The sequence below is a fragment of the Mytilus galloprovincialis genome, chromosome 2 (genome assembly GCF_965363235.1).
Source record: "Mytilus galloprovincialis chromosome 2, xbMytGall1.hap1.1, whole genome shotgun sequence".
Classification (NCBI taxonomy): Eukaryota; Metazoa; Mollusca; class Bivalvia; order Mytilida; family Mytilidae; genus Mytilus; species Mytilus galloprovincialis.
In genome coordinates, this window is record NC_134839.1 from 23911717 (window position 1) to 23931184 (window position 19468).

Genomic DNA, 19468 nt, shown 5'->3' on the forward strand with positions numbered 1-19468 from the left:
CTTTAATTTTTTACAAAAATTTTCTCCTCTGAAACTACTGAACCAAATAAACCAAACTTAGCCACAATCATTATTAGGGTATCTTGTTTAAAAAATGTGTACGGTGACCCGGCCCACCAACCAAGATGGCCGACATGGCTAAAAATAGAACATAAGGGTAAAATGTAAATTTTGGCTTATAACTCTGAAACGAAAGCATTTAAACCAAATCTTACAAGGGCTTAACTTGTTTATCTAAAAATCTATCTGACCTGAAATTTTCAGATGAATTGGACAACTGGTTGTTGGGTTGCTACCCCCAATCGGTAATTTTTAAAGAAATTTATCCGTTTTTGGTTATTATCTTGAATACTATTATAGATAGAGATAAACTGTAAACAGCAATAATGTTCAGCAAAGTAAGATTTCCAAATAAGTGGGGATGACCAAAATGGTCAATTGACCCCTTCAGGAGTTATTGCCCTTTATAGTCAATTTTTAACCATTTTTCGTGAATCTTATTAATCTTTTACAAAAATCTTCTCCTGTGAAGCTACTGGGTCAACCAAGATGGCTGCCACGGCTAAAAATAAAACATAGGGGTAAAATGCAGTTTTTGGCTTATAACTCAAAAACCAAAGCATTTAGAGCAAATCTGACTGGGTTAAATTGTTAATCAGGTCAAGATCTATCTGCCCTGAAATTTGCAGATGGATCGGACAACCGGTTGTTGGGTTGCTGCCCCTGAATTGGTAATTTTAAGGAAATTTTGCAGTTTTTTCGCTCACCTGGCCTGAAAGGGCCAAGAGAGCTTTTCTCATCACTTGGCGTCCGTCGTCCTTTATCGTCCTTCGTCGTTGTCCGTCTTTGTTAACTTTTACAAAAATCTTCTCCTCTGAAACTACTGGACCAAATTAAACCAAACTTGGCCACAATCATCATTGGGGTATCTAGTTAATAAAATGTGTGGCGTGACCCGGCCAACCAACCAAGATGGCTGTTATGGCTAAAAATAGAACATAGGGGTAAAATGTAGAATTTGGCTTATAGTTCTGAAACCAAAGCATTTAGAGCAAATCTGACATGGGGTAAAATTGTTTATCAGGTAAAGATCTATCTGCCGTAAAATTGCAGACGAATCGGACAACCGGTTGTTGGGTTGCTGCCCCTGAATTGGTAATTTTAAGGAAATTATACCGTTTTTTGGCTATTATCTTGAATATTATTATAGATAGAGATAAACTGTAAACAGCAATAATGTTCAGCAAAGTAAGATCTACAAATAAGTTCATATGACTAAAATGATCAGTTGACCCTTAAGGAGTTATTGCCCTTAATAGTCATTTTTTACCAATTTTTCGTATTTTTTTCTAATCTTTTACAAAAATCTTCTCCTCTAAAATTACTTTTCCAAATTTAACTATACTTGGCCTTAATCATCATTGAGGTATCTCGTTTAATAAATATGTTCAGTGACCCAGCCAACCAACCAAGATGGCCGCCATGGCTAAACATAGAACATAGGGGTAAAATGTAGATTTTGGCTTATAACTCTGAAACCAAAGCATTAAGAGCAATTCAGACATGGGGGATAAATTGTTTTGCAAGTCAAGATCTATCTACCCTGAAATTTTCAGATGAATCCGACATCTTTTTGTTGGGTTGCTGCCCCTGAATTGGAAATTTTGAAGGAAATTTTGCTGTTTTTGGTTATTATCTTGAATATTATTATAGATAGAGATAAACTGTAAACAGCAATAATGTTCAGCAAAGTAAGACCTAAAAATAAGTCAACATGACCAAAATGGTCAATTGACCCCCTTAAAGAAGTAATTGTCCTTTATAGTCAATTTTTAACAATTTTCATAAAATTTGTAAATTTTTACTAACATTTTCCACTGAAACTACTGGGCCAAGTTTGTTATAGTTAGAGATAATTGTAAGCAGCAAGAATGTTCAGTACAGTAAGATGTACAAACACATCACCATCACCAAAACACAATTTTGTGATGAATCCATTTGCTTCCTTTGTTTAATATTCACATAGACCAAGGTGAGCGACACAGGCTCTTTAGAGCCTCTAGTTAGATATTACTATAAAATTTTGCTGATTAAGGTTTTTTAATTTTAGCCATGACTATGATGTCATTTTCTATTTTAACACTTTTATGATGTATTTAAATGGGCTTATATTGGATCATAATAGGTAAATTAAAAAAATTTAAATTCTTAGACTTCATTCATTCTGTGGCAGAAACCTATGCTGTGTCAAATATTTCATCACAATCCAAATTCAGAGCTGTATCAAGCTTGAATGTTGTGCCCATACTTGCCCCAACTGTTCAGGGTTCGACCTCTGTGGTCGTATCAAGCTGCACCCAGGAGAGCATTTTATTTTAAATTTAAAATTCCTTGTTTCATGTTCTAATTTGAACATATCAACCAGTTTGTTTAAATTCTCATCTGTGAGAGTTCCAGGGCCATCACTGTAAATCCTCATTATAGCATCAAGGTGATTCTGTATCAGTCTATTCCTCTCTGGTGTGCAAATGTTATTCATGAGACTCATGAATAACATTTGCACACCAGAGTGGAACAGAATCTGTCTGTCTGTCTGTCTGTCTGTCTGTCTGTCTGTCTGTCTGTCTGTCTGTCTGTCTGTCTGTCTGTCTGTCTGTCTGTCTGTCTGTCTGTCTGTCTGTCTGTCTGTCTGTCTGTCCGTCTGTCTGTCTGTCTGTCTGTCTGTCTGTCTGTCCGTCCGTCCGTCCTTCCGTCCCTCCGTCCGTCAATCAGGCAAAGAAGGCGAATCAGCTTTCCACACTTTTTTTCTTCGTTCTTGAAGATATTGATTTAATATTTGTTATATGGTTTCACTGTCGGCGGCGGCGTTTGCTAACTTCTTAAAAGCTTTATATTTTAGAAGGTAGAAGACCTGGATGCTTCATACTTTGTATATAGATGACTCATGTTACGAAGTTTCTGTCAGTCACATGTCCAATGTCCTTGACCTCATTTTCATGGTTCAGTAACCACTTGAAAAAAAGTTCAGATTTTTTGTAATGTTGAATTCTCTCTTATTATAAGTAATAGGATAACAATATTTAGTATGTGCGTACCTTGCAAGGTCCTCATGCCCGTCAGACAGTTTTCACTTGACCTAGACCTCATTTGATTGATCATTGAACAAGGTTAAGTTTTGGTGGTCAAGTCCATATCTCAGATACTATAATAGGTCTAGTATATTCGGTGTATGGAAGGACTGTAAGGTGTACATGTCCAACTGGCAGGTGTCATCTGACCGTAACCTCATTTTCATGGTTCAGTGGATATAGTAAAGATTTTGTGTTTTGGTCTGTTTTTCTCATACTTTATGCAATAGGTCTACTATATTTGTTGTATGGAATGATTGTTAGGTGTACATGTCTAGCGGGTAGATGTCATCTGACCTTGACCTCATTTTCATGGTTCAGTGGTCAAAGTCAAGTTTTTGAGTTTTGGTCTTTTTATCATAGGTCAACTATATTTGGTGTATGGAAATACTTTATGATCGATATGTCAGTCGTGCAGGTTTTATTTGACCTTGACCTCATTTTCACAGTTCATTGCTCAGTGTTAAGTTTTTGTGTTTTGGTCTATTTTTCTTAAACTATAAGCAATAGGTCAACTATATTTGTTGTATTGAAGCATTGTTAGCTGTACATGTCTGCCTGGCATGGTTCATCTGACCTTGACCATCTCAAGTTTATTGCATTGTTCAGCGGTATGAGGGTTCCAAACCGAACAAGCATATTCTAGTTTTGGTCAGACAAGTGCTAGGTATGCCTGGGACTTAATGTTTGTGATTGATGTTTTTAGATTTCTTTTTAGAAATCCTAGACTTTTATTTGCATTGCCAATGATGTTGTTTGTATGCTGGTTCCATTTTAAGTCAGATTGCAGTGTTATACCAAGATATTTAGCGGAGGAGACAGATTCTAGGGTATGACCGTGAAGGATGTAGTCTTGTTTAATTGTATTTTTCTTATTTGAGGCTGTGAGAACTGTACATTTGTCTGGATGGAAAGCCATCAGCCAGTCTTCTTCCCACATTGCAGCAGCATCAAGAGCTTCCTGAAGGCTATCACAATCTTCTTTAGATTTGATGCTTTTGTAAATGATGCTGTCGTCGGCGAACAGTCTGAGTTTACTGGATTTCAGATATTCTGGTAGGTCGTTTATGTAAACCAGAAATAGAACCGGACCCAGAACTGTTCCCTGTGGGACACCAGAAGTAACTGGAGCAACGTCTGATGACTCTCCATCCAGGACAACTGTTTGTGTGCAGTTTGATAAAAAGGCAGAGATCCAGTTAAGTGTTCCATTTTGTATTCCATAGAAGGGTAGTTTGTATAAGAGTCTTTGATGTGGGACTTTGTCAAAGGCTTTGGCAAAGTCCATAATTACAAGGTCTGTTTGGGTGTTATTGTCTGAATTTGAAGCCAGTTCTTGTATGAAAGATAGAAGTTGTGTTTCACATGATCTAGAGTGTCTGAAGCCGTGCTGGAGGTCGTTTAATAAGTTTTTTTTTTCTAAGTGATTAATTAAATGTATTGTTATGACATGTCCCATTAGTTTGCAACTGATACAAGCGAGAGAGATTGGTCTGTAGTTAACAGCGTTGTATTTTTCACCTTTTTTGTATGCTGGTGCGACATTTGCATGTTTCCAGTCAGATGGTATACAGCCAGATGTAAGTGATTTCTGGAAAATAATGGTGAGGATAGGTGCTGTTATGTTTTGAAGTTGTTTTAGAACTCTGCCGCTGATGTTATCTGGGCCAGTGGCTTTGTGCGGATTGATGTTGTGTGAGAGTTTTTGTATGCCAGGTGTGGTAATTGTGAGTGTTGGTATGACTGGATGGGGACTTGGTCCTTTATCAGGCATATTACTTGCTGTTTCGGTGGTAAAGACTGATTGGAATTGCTCATTTAAAATGTTGGCTTTTTGTTTTGTATCAGTTATTAATTGTCCCTCTTTTTTCAGGGGAGCAACTCCACTATTGTCAGTTCTGATTGATTTAATGTAAGAATAGAGTTTTTTCGGTTCCGATTGGTTGCTGTAACTTTGGTCAAGGTCTTTTGTTGGAAAGTCAAGGATCATTTTTTCTATGTATGTACAATAGGCACGTCTCTGTTCTTGTTGGACTTGTTGTTTAAGTTTTTTATATTTAAGTATATGTTTTTTGTCCTTTTTCATTTTAGAGTACAATTTATTCTTTTTATTTATCATTTTTCTGAAATTGTTGTGCATCCAGGGAAGTCGATGTTTATATGTTAACATTTTATGTGGGATGTTTGTATCTATTGATTTTGTGATGTTGTTTTTAAATAAATCCCACATTTCGTTTATAGTACTGTTGTTGTTATTATTCATAACAGTAAGCTCTTCAAGTGTTTTTTGAAGGTCTGCTTCTATGTTTTCCCAGTTCGCTTTGTCGTATTTAAGTATTTTTCTAGGATGTTGTCTGACTTTACGAAGCCAAGTGTCTGTTTCTATGTAGACGATGTCATGGTCACTTAGTCCTAGTGGTGGAAGTGTGTTTACTTTGTTAACAGTTGTTGGATTGTTAACTAGGATTAAGTCTAATATTCTTTCTTTTCTAGTTGGTGTATTAACTATTTGTTGTAGGATTACATTTTCTAGTAATTCTAAAAGATTATTGTGATGTTCAGCATCCGGTTTACCATGAGGTATAGACCAGTCAATATGACCTAGGTTAAAGTCACCACCAATCATGCTATTAGTATTTGATGATTGGTTGATTCTACTAAGTCATAGTTCTAGTTGTTGTAAAGATGTTTCTTTATCTGATGGTGGTCTGTAATATGCACCTATTAATAAGTTCTTACTACCAGTCATGTTTATTTGAGACCAAACTATTTCACAGTCAGTTTTAAGTTCGCTTACTTCTGTGCTTATAAGTTCTTTATTAATAGCAATAAGTACACCTCCATGACTTTGGTTATTTTTATTTGGTGGTCTGTCTGATCTATAGACATTAAATAGTTCTGATGAAGAGAATTCATATGATGATATATTTTTGTCTAGCCATGTTTCAGTGCCTATGATTATAACAGGTTTTGATGAATCAATTAACTGATTGAGATCTTCTTTTTTATTTCGTATTGATTGAAAGTTTATGTTAAGTATCCTGATAGGTTTTTGATTTTTAGTAGTGGATTTTTGTGATGTTTTGACTTTCGGTTTTGATTTAGTCTTAGCCATAGGCGATGAAGATGCCTGAGGAGCACCTAGGCTGTTATTGAGTGATGTATCACTCATACTCCAATTACTACTAGAATTTAATGATATGCTTGATTGGTTATTGAATAAGCTAGTGGAGAAATTTGGCATTCCACAATTTGTGCATCTGTAATGAAGCAAGATCGAGTCATTGAATTTCAATATGTTTAAATAATAAATCATTAGAATTCACTTAAAAAAGCTGTTTTATAAGAAAAATCAGGTGCCAGAAGAGTGTTAGAATACAGAATTTGACACCATTTAATACCAGAGCTTCTGGAGACCGGCCTTATAGGCAGCCTGCTCCTACAAAATCTATTGACATCACTGCACTTATTTATAAATGTATGTCTTTTAACTTTTGAAAGGTTCCTGAAAATGAGAGATTTCAAATAAAGAACGACTTGAGCCAAACACAGCAGGCTATGAAAGTTATATGTGGAAAAGCACGATCAGAAAAAGCACGGAAGCAGCTGAAAGAAGATTACAAATCAGGACTCAGGGTAATGTGTGGATTAATTTGTAAATTTTGTAGAAAGTGGATCTTTCAGAAGTCATTCATCATTTTAAAATTGATTGTTGTAAATTCTGATGTCAGTATAACTTTGATATTCTAGTTGAGAAATATTTAAAACAATAATGTTGTATGTTATGAAGTAAAAATTTGAATTTTCAGATTTCTTTTTTGAAAAAATGATATAGAAATGAAATAAATAAACACATTATCATGATTATAGAATCGTACTGCTGGCTATTTTGTTTCTAAGGGGAAATATGACTTAATTCAACCAGAAATTAATGAAATACTTTTATTAGGTAGGTTAAGGTTAAGTTACAATGAGCTGTCACAGGTTTTGGTAAAATGTTATATACAACTTTGTTGAACTATAATCAATAACTGAAAAAAATAATTCATATACCTATTTTATTCTCAGAAATATTACTGATTCTTTCAAAAAGGTGAACTACCTAGTTAACAGATTAGATGATATTCCAACATCACAGTCAGTGACCATATGATTATTTTACATCATTTAAACAGAAAATTATTTATCAACAACAAATATTGCTGAAGAAATATGTTATTATGTATGGATTTGAAATTAGAGATATGATGATTTAAGGACAAATTCAGAATCTTTTTATCCAATTTTATCAGTAATATTTCAGAGAATAAAGAGATGAATGCAAAATTTTACAAAGTGTGTGACATAGCACATGGCCATTTACAGTATCTTGTCAGTATATATCTACCAGTTTAACCCATGTGTAGATTTCATTCATTTCAAAATATGTCATAACACTTATGTTCCTAATTAAAATTATTGAATAAATCGATAAATCAGTGACCTTATTTTTCAGTATCTAAGATCAAAGAAAAGAGCATGGTTTTGAATTGATAAAAAAAAATCTATTTTTTTCTGCTTAAAAATTATCATTATCGACAGGAGTCGATATTAGAATTGAACGATGGACAATCATTGTGTGAATTTTTCTTGCTACCTGATTGGAAGATATTACGAGACGTGAATAATCAAAGTTTATTGATTGGTTAGGACAATCCAAACCTAGTAAATGTCCTTCAATCCCGTAGAGTATCGGATTTGTCCTCTCTATTTTAGCAATTAGATTTTGCCTGGTCATTAATCATGCATATTCATGATATTGGTACACAAGTAACTTTTAAATAGTCGAATCTTCTGGACTTTCGTAAACAACAACGTTAAACGATATATACTACTTCATAACGTGTGACCTCACGTGTGTGGTAAAATTTGTTGATTGATGCACCTGGCTATTCTAGTAAATGAATCTACAAAGCGAGTCGACTAGCCCTTTTTGAAAGGCTAATACTTGTTTTGCATATGGATTTAAATAAACATATATTTGAGTAATAAAAATTTAAAGAATCTATTTAATTCAATCAGCTAATTTTGGGCCAATGCCAGTACATTGACTGCTGGGAGAAGGATACCCTCTGAGACTAAAAAAATTTGAGTAAAAAAAAATTAAAGAACCTATTTAATTCAATCAGCTAATTTTGGGCCAATGCCAGTACATTGACTGCTGGGAGAAGGATATCCTCTGTGACTAACAGTAACGGTCAAACTTCTATTCAAATGCATTTTTTATGTAACATTTTTTAGCTCACCTGATCCGAAGGGCCAAGTGAGCTTTTCTCATCACTGGGCGTCCAGCGTCCGTCATTATCCGTCGTCATTAACTTTTACAAAAATCTTCTCCACTGAAACTACTTGGCCAAATTTAACCAAACTTGGCCACAATCATCATTGGGGTATCTAGTTAGCTCACCTGACCTGAAAGGTCAAGTGAGCTTTTCTCATCACTTGGCGTCCATCATCCGTCGCCGTAAACTTAAAAAAAAATCTTCTCCTCTACTCAGCCAAATTTAACCAAACTTGACCACAATCATCATTGGGGTATCTAGTTTAAAAAAGGTGTCCGATGACCTGGCCAACCAACCAAGATGGTGGCCATGGCTAAAAATAAAACAAAGGGGTAAAATGCAGTTTTTGGCTTATAACTAAAAAAACCAAAGCATTTAAAGCAAATCTGACATGAGGTAAAATTGTTTATCAGGTCAAGATCTATCTGCCCTGAAATTTTCAGATGAATCAGACAACCTATTGTTAGGTTGCTGCCCTAGAATTGGTAATTTTAAGGAAATTTTGCAGTTTTTGGTTATTATATTGAATATTATTATAGATATAGATAAACTGTAAACAGCAATGATGTTCAGCAAATAGGTCAACATGACCAAAATTGTCAGTTGACCCCTTTAGGAGTTATTGCCCTTTATAGTCAATTTTTAACCATTTTTCTAAAATGTATGTATTCTTTTAAAAAGTCTTCTTCTCTGAAACTACCAGGCCAAATTTAATCAAACTTAGCCACAATCATCAAAGGGGTATCTAGTTTAAAAAACGTGTGGCGTGACCTTGCCAACCAACCAAGATGGCCACCATGGCTAAAAATAGAACATAGGGGTAAAATGTAGATTTTGGCTTATAGCTCTGAAAGCTAAGCATTAAGAGCAAATCTGACAGGGGCTAAATTGTTTATCAGGTCAAGGTCTATCTACTCTGAAATTTTCAGACAAACAGACAAACCGTTGTTGGGTTGCTGCCCCAGAATTAGTAATTTCAAGGAAAAATTGCAGTTTTTGGTTATTATCTTGAATATTATTATAGATAGAGATAAAATGGTCAGTTGACCCCTTAAGGAGTTATTGCCCTTTATAGTCATTTTTTACCAATTTTTGTAATCTCTTACAAAAATCTTCTCCTCTGAAACTACTGAGCCAAATTTTATCAAACTTAGCCACAATCATTATTAGGGTATCTTGTTTGAAAAATGTGTGCGGTAACCCAGCCAACCAACCAAGATAGCCGCCATTGCTAAAATAGAACATGGGGTAAAATATAGATTTTGGCTGATAACTCTGAAACCAAAGCATTTAGAGCAATCTGACAAGCAGTTAAATTGTTTATCAAGTCAATATGAAATTTTCAGATGAATTGGACAACTGGTTGTTGGGTTGCTGCCCCCCAATTGGTAATTTTTAAAGAAATTTTGCCATTTTTAGCTCACTTGTTTTCCCATCACTTGGCGTCCGTCGTCCGTCATCGTCGTCGTCCGTCGTCCGTCGTCGTTAACTTTTACAAAAATCTTCTCCTTTGAAACTACTGGGCCAAATTAAACCAAACTTGGCCACAATCATCATTGGGGTATCTGGTTTAAAAAATGTGTGGCGTGACCCGGCCAACCAACCAAGATGGCTGCCATGGCTAAAAATAGAACATAGGGGCAAAATGCAGTTTTTGGCTTATAACTCAAAAACCAAAGCATTTGGAGCAAATCTGACATGGGGTAAAATTGTTTATCAGGTCATGATTTATCTGCTTTCAAATTTTCAGATGAATCCGACAACCCGTCATTGGGTTGCTGCCCCTGAACTGGTAATTTTAGGTAATTTTTGCTGTTTTTGGCTATTATCTTGAATATTATTATAGATAGAGATAAACTGTAAACAGCAATAATGTTCAGCAAAGTAATATTTACAAATAAGTCAGCATGACCAAAATGGTCAGTTGACCCCTGAAGGAGTTATTGCCCTTTATAGTCAATTTTTAACCATTTTTTCGTAAATCTTAGTAATCTTTTACAAAAATCTTCTTCTCTGAAACTACTGGGCCAAATTAAACTAAACTTGGCCACAGTCATCATTGGGGTAACTTGTTTAAAAAATGTGTGGCGTGACCTGGCCAATCAACCAAAATGGCTGCCACGGCTAATAATAGAACATAGGGGTAAAATGCAGTTTTTGGCTTATAACTCAAAAACCGAAGCATTAAGAGAAAATCTGACAGGGTTTAATTGTTTATCAGGTCAAGATCTATCTGCCCTAATGTTTTCACATGGATCGGATAACTCGTTGTAAGGTTACTGTCCTGAATTGGTAATTTTAAGGAAATTTTGCCGTTTTTTGTTATTATCTTGAATATTATTATAGATAGAGATAAACTGTATACAGCAATAACGTTCAGCAAAATAAGATCTACAAATAAGTTTACATGACTAAAATAGTCAATTGACCCCTTAAGGAGTTATTGCACTTTATAGTTAATTTTTAACATTTTTCATAAATTTTTGTTAATTTTTAGAAAATATTTTCCACTGTAATTACTGGGCCAAGTTCATTATAGATAGAAATAATTGTAGCAACAAGAATGTTCAGTAAAGTAAGATCTACAAACACATCACTATCACCAAAACACAATTATGTCATGAATTTATCCGTGTCCATTGTTTAATATGCACAAGACCAAGGTGAGCGACACAGGCTCTTTAGAGCCTCTAGTTGGTTATTATCTTGAATACTTTTATAGATAGAGATAAATTGTAAACAGCAATAATGTTTAGCAAAGTATGATCTACAAATAAGTCAACATGACCAAAATGGTCAGTTGACCCCTTAAGGAGTTATTGCCCTTTATAATCAATTTTTGGGGAAAGACAGCTTCAAGCCGTCAATCCCCTATGGGGTCGACCAGAATGACATCCCCTCACATCATTCATTTTGTTTGTATAGTGTGGAAAAACCCCCAACAAATCTTACTGAGATTGATGAGAAGGAGACACACAAATGAATAGATTGACTTTAAACACTTTTTTACACATTTCACTTCTGTTTCTCGCGGGAGTATTGTATCTTGAGCTCTCCTTTACACTATTTATGTTTCTTTATCAATCCGGAAAAATTAGTATGACGAGATATTCTAAATATATCCAACCTACATTATATTCAATAGTGACGTCATTGTAGGAATGCCACACTACGCAGAAGCAGGGATATCCTTCACTAGTTATTTAAATCATTCTCAAAGTTCGTGCACTGATTAAAAATTGGTATTTGTTAAATTTAAACATTATTATGTTTGCTGTTGATGATTCAAACATGCAATACTTTAATTTGTAGGTCAACAACCTTCAAAGTAAACAAAGACCATAGGGATACATGAGATCGGGGAGAGAAACGATTTTATTCATTTTTTTCTGTAAAATTCTGTTTTGAGAATCTTCCTCCAATTCAGGAGCACCTCAATGGATGAGTAATTATCCACTAAAATGAAAGTTAATGTATCTGAACACTTAAAATGTGACATTTAGTATATGATAAGTAGTCTTCCATTTAAACTAAATTTTGTGTACCAACATAATAATTGAAATGGTAAAAAAAAAAAATGTTGCATTTTGTAGTTTAATATAAAAAAGAAGATGTGGTATGATTGCCAATGAGACAACTATCCACAAAAGACCAAAATGACACAGACATTAACAACTATAGGTCACCGTACGGCCTTCAACAATGAGCAAAGCCCATACGGCATAGTCAGCTATAAAAGGCCCTGATAAGACAATGTAAAAGAATTCAAACGAGAAAACTAACGGCCTTATTTATGTAAAAAAATGAACGAAAAACAAATATGTAACACATAAACAAACTACAACCACTGAATATACAGGCTCCTGACTTGGGACAGGCACATACATAAATAATGTGGCGGGATTAAACATGTTAGCGGGATCCCAACCCTCCCCTAACCTGGGACAGTGGTATAACAGTACAACATAAGAACGAACGATAAAAATCAGTTGAAAAAGGCTTAACTCATCAGATGGACAAAAATATAAGTGGACGTGGCCGGGTACTTATACATCCCGACACAAAGAGACACAATGAACAGATCTGAGAGTACTCGCAGTTATCTGACAGCTAGTTCAAAGCCACTAACAACTAATAAAAAAAAATCATGCATCTAAGACTAAACTATCAATCCGTACACATCCAACATCCAATGGATTTAGTGTGAAGACATCATAAACAGCCAGAGAAAAACATGACCTTGTGCAATGCCAAGTTACAGGTATCGACAGATTGTAGATCCATGAATATGTATATATATAACATACTAATAAAATTTAGTTAGCTTTTAATCTACTGATAACAAAATCAATATTTATTCCAATAAAAACAATATTCAATGATCTTATTACGGTGTTGAATAGGTAACCTTTTAGAATAAGTTTTTTCAAAGGAGCGACAAGTTTACATGGATCACTTCTAAATTTCCGGGCACGGTTAACAACATTTGCGTAAAAATGAGGATGTGCTATCCCATTTGAAATAAGTTTTCTACAGGTACATCCAAACTTCAAAACCAAATCTTTATATCTATGGAAAAATTTAGGAAAGGTTTTCAGTAATTTATGGTAACGATATCCCTGGTTTAATAATTTGCCAGTAATACATAGGTTGCGTTCGTTAAAATCAAAAACGTCACAACAGACACGGGCATAGCGAACAAGTTGTGAAATATAAACACCGTATTAAACCTATTTATTCATGAAATTTACAAATATTTCAAAATGTAGGATCATATTGTTTTTTATTAGTACCTGTGTCCCAGTGATGAGAGTTGTAACTGGGAACTTTATCAATGGAAATTTAAAACTGAATAGATTTTTCAGTCCTAACTTTCTTAAGAAAAAAATTAAAAATCTTAAGAGTACTGTCACGAAAAATGGAAAATGACCCTAGCCTGCAGTTCAGTGGTACACAATTAAGATTTCAAAAAAATATTGTAGTTGTTGTTAAATGACATAATTCAGTTGAATTTTAGATAATTTACTATCAACTTTAATCGAATGTTTAGATTAAGAAGATGCAGATCTCTTCCATGGTCCAAATTGAATCCTAAACTAAGGAAACGAAATTACATTAAACAACAATTGATTTCAATATTGTCAACTTTCTACATGTTCTAGCTGTTCTTTTTTTCATTCTTTATATGAAGACTATCAAAAGATACCCCTCCCCCCCAAAGAAAAAAATGAAACAAGGGCCGTCTTTCCCCTCAGAGCTATTCAGCTCTTTGATTAACAATTTTTATTAATTTGGTAAATGTTTGTAAATTTTTACAAAATGTTTTCCTCTGTAACGAAAGGGCAAAGTTTATTATAGATAGAGAAAATTGTAAGTAGCAAGACTGTTCAGTAAAACACAATTTTGTCATGAATCCATCTGTGATCTTTGTTTAATATGCACATAGACCAAGGTGAGCGACACAGGCTCTAAAGAGCCTTTAGTTTCATTGGCTAAAAGTTACCATAAAATTCACAGTTGACCAGGCGTAACTAAGGACGAACTCGCCATATTGAATTGACTGTATCAACAAATGTTCAATTACTACAATATTATCGAAAATAAAACAACACCTACCTTGAATTCGCCGTTTTAATGTGATTTTATTCAAATTTGAATCGTAGAAGTAATGTTATAACCTCCAGTTTGTAAGTCTTCATTTGTATGACGTCACGTTTAGCCATAATGTCTTTGCGCCAAAATTATTTATGAAGTTTTACGGATTTTTTTTGTATGTCAAATTTATACATTTTTTCAGGCTCTAACATATTATTTTTTTTGTAATGCATTAGAATTGGAATAACAGTACTGTTGTTGAAGAGTTGCCAATGTCAATTTTGATTTGACGGTGGCAACTCTTCAACTACAGTACTGTTATTCCTTAATTTGCATCCTCAATGTCTAACAGTCCCGTCACCAGCAGTAACAACCCATCACCAATATATAATGGAACGATGTAATTAGTTGACAATTATTTTACCAGGACATGAAGAGGAAACAAGAAATAGATGAAGATGATGAAGATGAAGATGAAGACGATGATGATGGATATGACAACAATGATGATAATCTTAGAGTTTTCTGTGTCAGTACAAATGACTATCAATGTATAAAAGAAGTAAATGAGCTACCAACGGTATGTAAACTTTAAACCTGTGTTGCCAGAGGGGAAAGTCGTTCTAGTAACCTCTTGACTTTGTCTGCCTGTCACTACATCTGGACGTCTTGCCGTCTGAATGATGGTTAATAGTAGAGCTGGTCTGACTATTGGAATAAGTCTGAAATCAGTTTGTTGGGCTTGGGGATGTCGATAATCGATTGAGATTGATTGTTTCCTGACTTTTAGCATATCAACTTCCTGTCTGTTTCCAGATTACATTTTACATGGGCAGTCGAACAAATTGTTAAGAAAAAGAACAGTGGATGCAAATAACAATGTCAAACATCCAGGGTTTCCCCTGAGTCAAATTTCTTTTTCGCCACCTCTTTCATCAAAACAATACACTTTTTTACCACTTTCAATTTTTTTCGGCAACAAACAACTAACATAGACATATTTTTTTTACATTTTGCTTCTTTCTAACAAAAAAAAAATCAGTTTGCCCCTTAACACTTAACATTTACTTTAAAAAAAATACTGTAAAATTGAAATATAGATCATGAAATCATAATTTTTGACTTCTGAAACACCAGATACATTTTCAATAAGTGTATTGGATATATATTTTCCTGTCTAGTTGAAGGATAAAGACGAAAGTCAGAGATTTTTCTTACAATTCAATTTTTCCTTCGTTGCAAATGTTTTCTTACTGGTCCATTGTAACATGATAAAATTAAGACCGTTGATGTATAACTATGCTTGAAACATGTGTGTCGCCAAACGGTTGTAGAGTAATGGTACCCACTTCAAATCATTATTTTTGTCAAAGTCAGAGAAAAAGTTTATAAAGTCAGATATCTTTCTTGTTTTTGAACAGTTTAGGTCATAACAGTTTTCTTTTCTGCGCCATCTTTTAGAAAACGAGGAGACGTAAAGCTATGCTTCAAACATGTGTGTTGCAAAGTTTCAGGTGCCATTTAACCACATCATCGTAAAATAATACAATAAACACCTTTATTAATTAGTCCATTGTTGCCTACAGCTATAAAATGCACTCAGCTGATTATTGATTTTCTGTCAAAGTTGTAACGAGTTCAAGGTTTATTCCGAATATAGTCTGATCAGGTAAAGTCCAAGAAACCCAAAAAAATATACACTATGGATTATGGATGAAATCAAATTGTTATATTTATTTCTCCAGATTCTTTCGCCATTAATGAATTTTAATAGCCACAATTTTTATTTTTACGCAAAATGCGAAAAATAGTGACCGCCAGCAGAAACCATGCAAACATCCTATAATAGACATAAGCAAATTCTATCTTTATAAATGTTGTAAAAGCATTGACTTTACAGATTGATCATATGTTATTTTAGAAAAATACTTTTTATGAAATACTTTCTATCACTTCCAGTACTTGTTGTATTACTGCACCCAGAGCAATGTATTTATATGCAAGATAGCAATGGTTTGTAATCATAAACACAAAAATATATAAATGGTATCAATTTTTCTTTCAGGTTTTTGACAATGTAGAAGACACAGAAATTCCCAAATTACAAAAGTGGATCAAAGAAATGGGAGAAAGAAAGAAACAGGCTGTTACAAAACTTTTGATGTCAGATCTAGCTTTATTTCTAAACAATATAAAAAATTACCTGACGGAAAATGATGTGCAGGTAAAAGTCTTTAAGAGTTGATATGACTCTAGATATGTATTGTTTTATTGATTGTTGTTTAACACCACTTTCAGAACTATTGTTCTATTTTGTGAAGGTTAGTTTTATTAGTAGAGGAAGCTGGAGTGCCCCGAGAGAACCACTGACTTTAAGGAGGAAAACTGACAATCCTAGTCAATCAAGATTTGAGTCCAGTCCACCTGCCACATGTGGGATTTGATCTCACAACCTCAGTGTTGACAGGCTAGTGATACATTAGCTCAACTACTTAGACCCATTTTCCATTGAGGCCCCTTTAGATATGTACTGTAAAGACATTTCAATTGGCAAACATAAAAGTTTATATTCCTGTGTGACACGCAAACCATTTTTTGTTTGTTTCATATTTTTATACGACCACAAAAATTGAAAAGTTTTGGTCGTATATTGGTATACTCTAGAAACAAAATGCAGTAGGGTATAAAGTTTTTGACCCACCTGTCTTTCTATTTGTCTGTATGCCAGTCTGTCCATCTGTCAAACCGTCCAACAGTCCTTCAGTCTGTCACTCTGTCAGTCCTGTGATACTCTGACACCACTCAATAGAATTTTATGAACTTTGTAGATGATCAGAACACACTATGTAGATATGTGAATATCAATGGGACACTATGATTTGATTATTTTCTTGGAGTTAAGCCACTTTAAACTTCGATTTTTGGCCTAGATATACTACTGCAACAGTCATCACAACTCCTCTGAAACTACACAACAGAGTTTTATGGAACTTTGTATATAATAAGGTCGTAATAAATGTATATAGATGTGATTTACCACAAGAAATCTTTATCAGTTGACTTTTGTAGGATAAGTGAGTCTTTGAACTAAGGAATCTGTTGAAATATAGTTTGCCCAATGACAATGTGGGGTCGTGGGGTATGTGAGTATGCTGATCAGGTTCTTTAACTTCTAATTTATTATTTTTTTTCAGTTCAAAGATGACTCTGAGATTGTGAAATCTGAAGTTGAAAAAGTTTGTAAAGAACTACAACAGGAACTACAGAAAACCTCAGAAAATCTCCTATCCGAGTTAAGAAAAGAGATATCAAAGACTGAGAAAAATCTGGCAAAGGGTGTTAAAAGTTCTGAGGAAACAGCTATGGCAGTGTGTAAAAGTTGGGTAAGATATTTACTGTCAATTGCCATGCATCAGCGCAAAAAGGCTCTAATCTAAAACCTGTAGAATGACAGCTGTTTAACAATCACCTCCTGTGTGCATTCAATTATTCTGACTCAGTTTGAGTTTACTTGGTTCACATGTCTTTATAGCAGAAAATTATCTGAACAGCGGAAACAACAAGTTCCTACAATTGGACTGGAATGACGATGCATTTAATTCTGTTTTTTATACGACCGTTAAAATTGAAAAATTTTGGTCGTATATTGGTACATTATTGTATCACGTTGGCGTCGTTGTCGTCCAAAGACATTTGGTTTTTACACTATAACTTTAGTATTAAGTATATAGAAATCTATGAAATTTTAACAGAAGGTTTATGACCACAAAAGGAAGGTTGGGATTGATTTTGGAAGTTTTGGTCCCAACAGTTTAGGAATTAGGGGCCAAAAAGGGCCCAAATAAGCATTTTCTTGGTTTTCGCACTATAACTTTAGTTTAAGTAAATAGAAATCTATGAAACTTTGACAAAAGGTGTATGACCACAAAAGGAAGGTTGGGATTGATTTTGGGAGTTTTGGTTTCAACTGTTTAGGAATTAAGGGCCAAAAAAGGGCCCAAATAAGCATTATTCTTGGTTTTCGCACACTAACTTTAGTATAAATAAATAGAAATCATTGAAATTTAAACACAAGGTTTATGACCACAAAAAGGAAGGTTGGGATTGATTTTGGGAGTTGATGTCCCAACAGTTTAGGAATTAGGGGCCAGAAAGGGGCCCAAATAAGCATTTTTTTTGGTTTTCACACCATAGCTTTAGTATAAGTAAATAGAAATCTATGAAATTTAAACAAAAGGTTAATGACCATAAAAAGAAGGTTGGGATTGATTTTGGGAGTTTTGGTCCAACAGTTTAGAAATGCCAAAAGGGTCCCAAATTAACTTTGTTTGATTTCATCAAAGATTGAAAAAGTTGGGGTTTTTTGATATGCCGAATCTAACTGTGTATGTAGATTCTTAATTTTTGGTCCCGTTTTGAAATTGGTCTACATTAAGGTCCAAAGGGTCCAAAATTAAACTAAGTTTGATTTTAACAAAAATTGAATCCTTGGGGTTCTTTGATATGCTGAATCTAAAAATGTACTTAGATTTTTGATTATTGGCCCAGTTTTCAAGTTGGTCCAAATCGGGGTCCAAAATTAAACTTTGTTTGATTTCAACAAAAATTGAATACTTGCCCCAACCGTTCAGGGTTCAACCTCTGTGGTCGTATAAAGCTGTGCCCTGCAGAGCATCTGGTTGTCAAATAATCTGACCAATTCCTTGGTAGCTGTCTCTTATTTAATACTGGTTTTTTTTCTGTTTTGGGTAACAGCATATCAGTTAATATGCTCAACATTTACTGCATCAAAATAGAATAATGATGCCAAAATCCTACTTCAGGTATATAAAAAAACCCATTATTTAACCGTTGCTAAGTACTATTTTGGATACTAATTTGTTTATCAGCATGATATACAATTGACTTACTTTCATTTCATACGGCTAGTTATTCTTGCATGCATTAAACAATCTGATCTTATTTTACTCTAATTTGTACAATTAAAACAAATATGTATTTTTTGTAGTTCAATTTCATTTTTTATCTTTTTTGGCTGTTACTAAGCAACTTTTGGGTTGCTATGGTCAATATGAACTTCTTAAAAAAAATAATGATGAATGATCATTTACTGCAGCTAAATCTTAAAAAATTGCTATATTTATACCTCAGATTGCCGAATTTACAAATTTTTGAATCGTTGCTAGGCAATATTTGTGTTATTATGTTATTGCTAAGGATTTTTTAAAGTGACTATTCATTTGCAACTTCAAGTTATTGTTAAACAAACAATACTGCTTTAAATTATGCTAATCTGTAATGAGAAAGCAATACATAAGTGATAATTTGGCTATTTAATAAAACCGTTGCTAGCAACCTTCCTTTCACTGGAACATAAAAAAATCATAGTTTTGAATAGATACTATACTAAGGCTATCAATGATC

General features: G+C 34.1%; 1 protein-coding gene across 1 annotated transcript in view; it reads left to right on the forward strand.

Moving 5' to 3' along the window:
- Positions 1–18921, forward strand: part of LOC143062003 (uncharacterized) — a 60668-nt gene extending 41747 nt beyond the window's left edge. The window contains exons 8-12 of the mRNA XM_076233855.1: positions 6630–6764; positions 14472–14624; positions 16110–16268; positions 17239–17427; positions 18868–18921. Coding sequence (XP_076089970.1) covers positions 6630–6764; positions 14472–14624; positions 16110–16268; positions 17239–17427; positions 18868–18921 — 690 coding nt within the window. The remainder of the gene's footprint in view (positions 1–6629; positions 6765–14471; positions 14625–16109; positions 16269–17238; positions 17428–18867) is intronic.
- Positions 18922–19468: the final 547 nt, after the last annotated feature.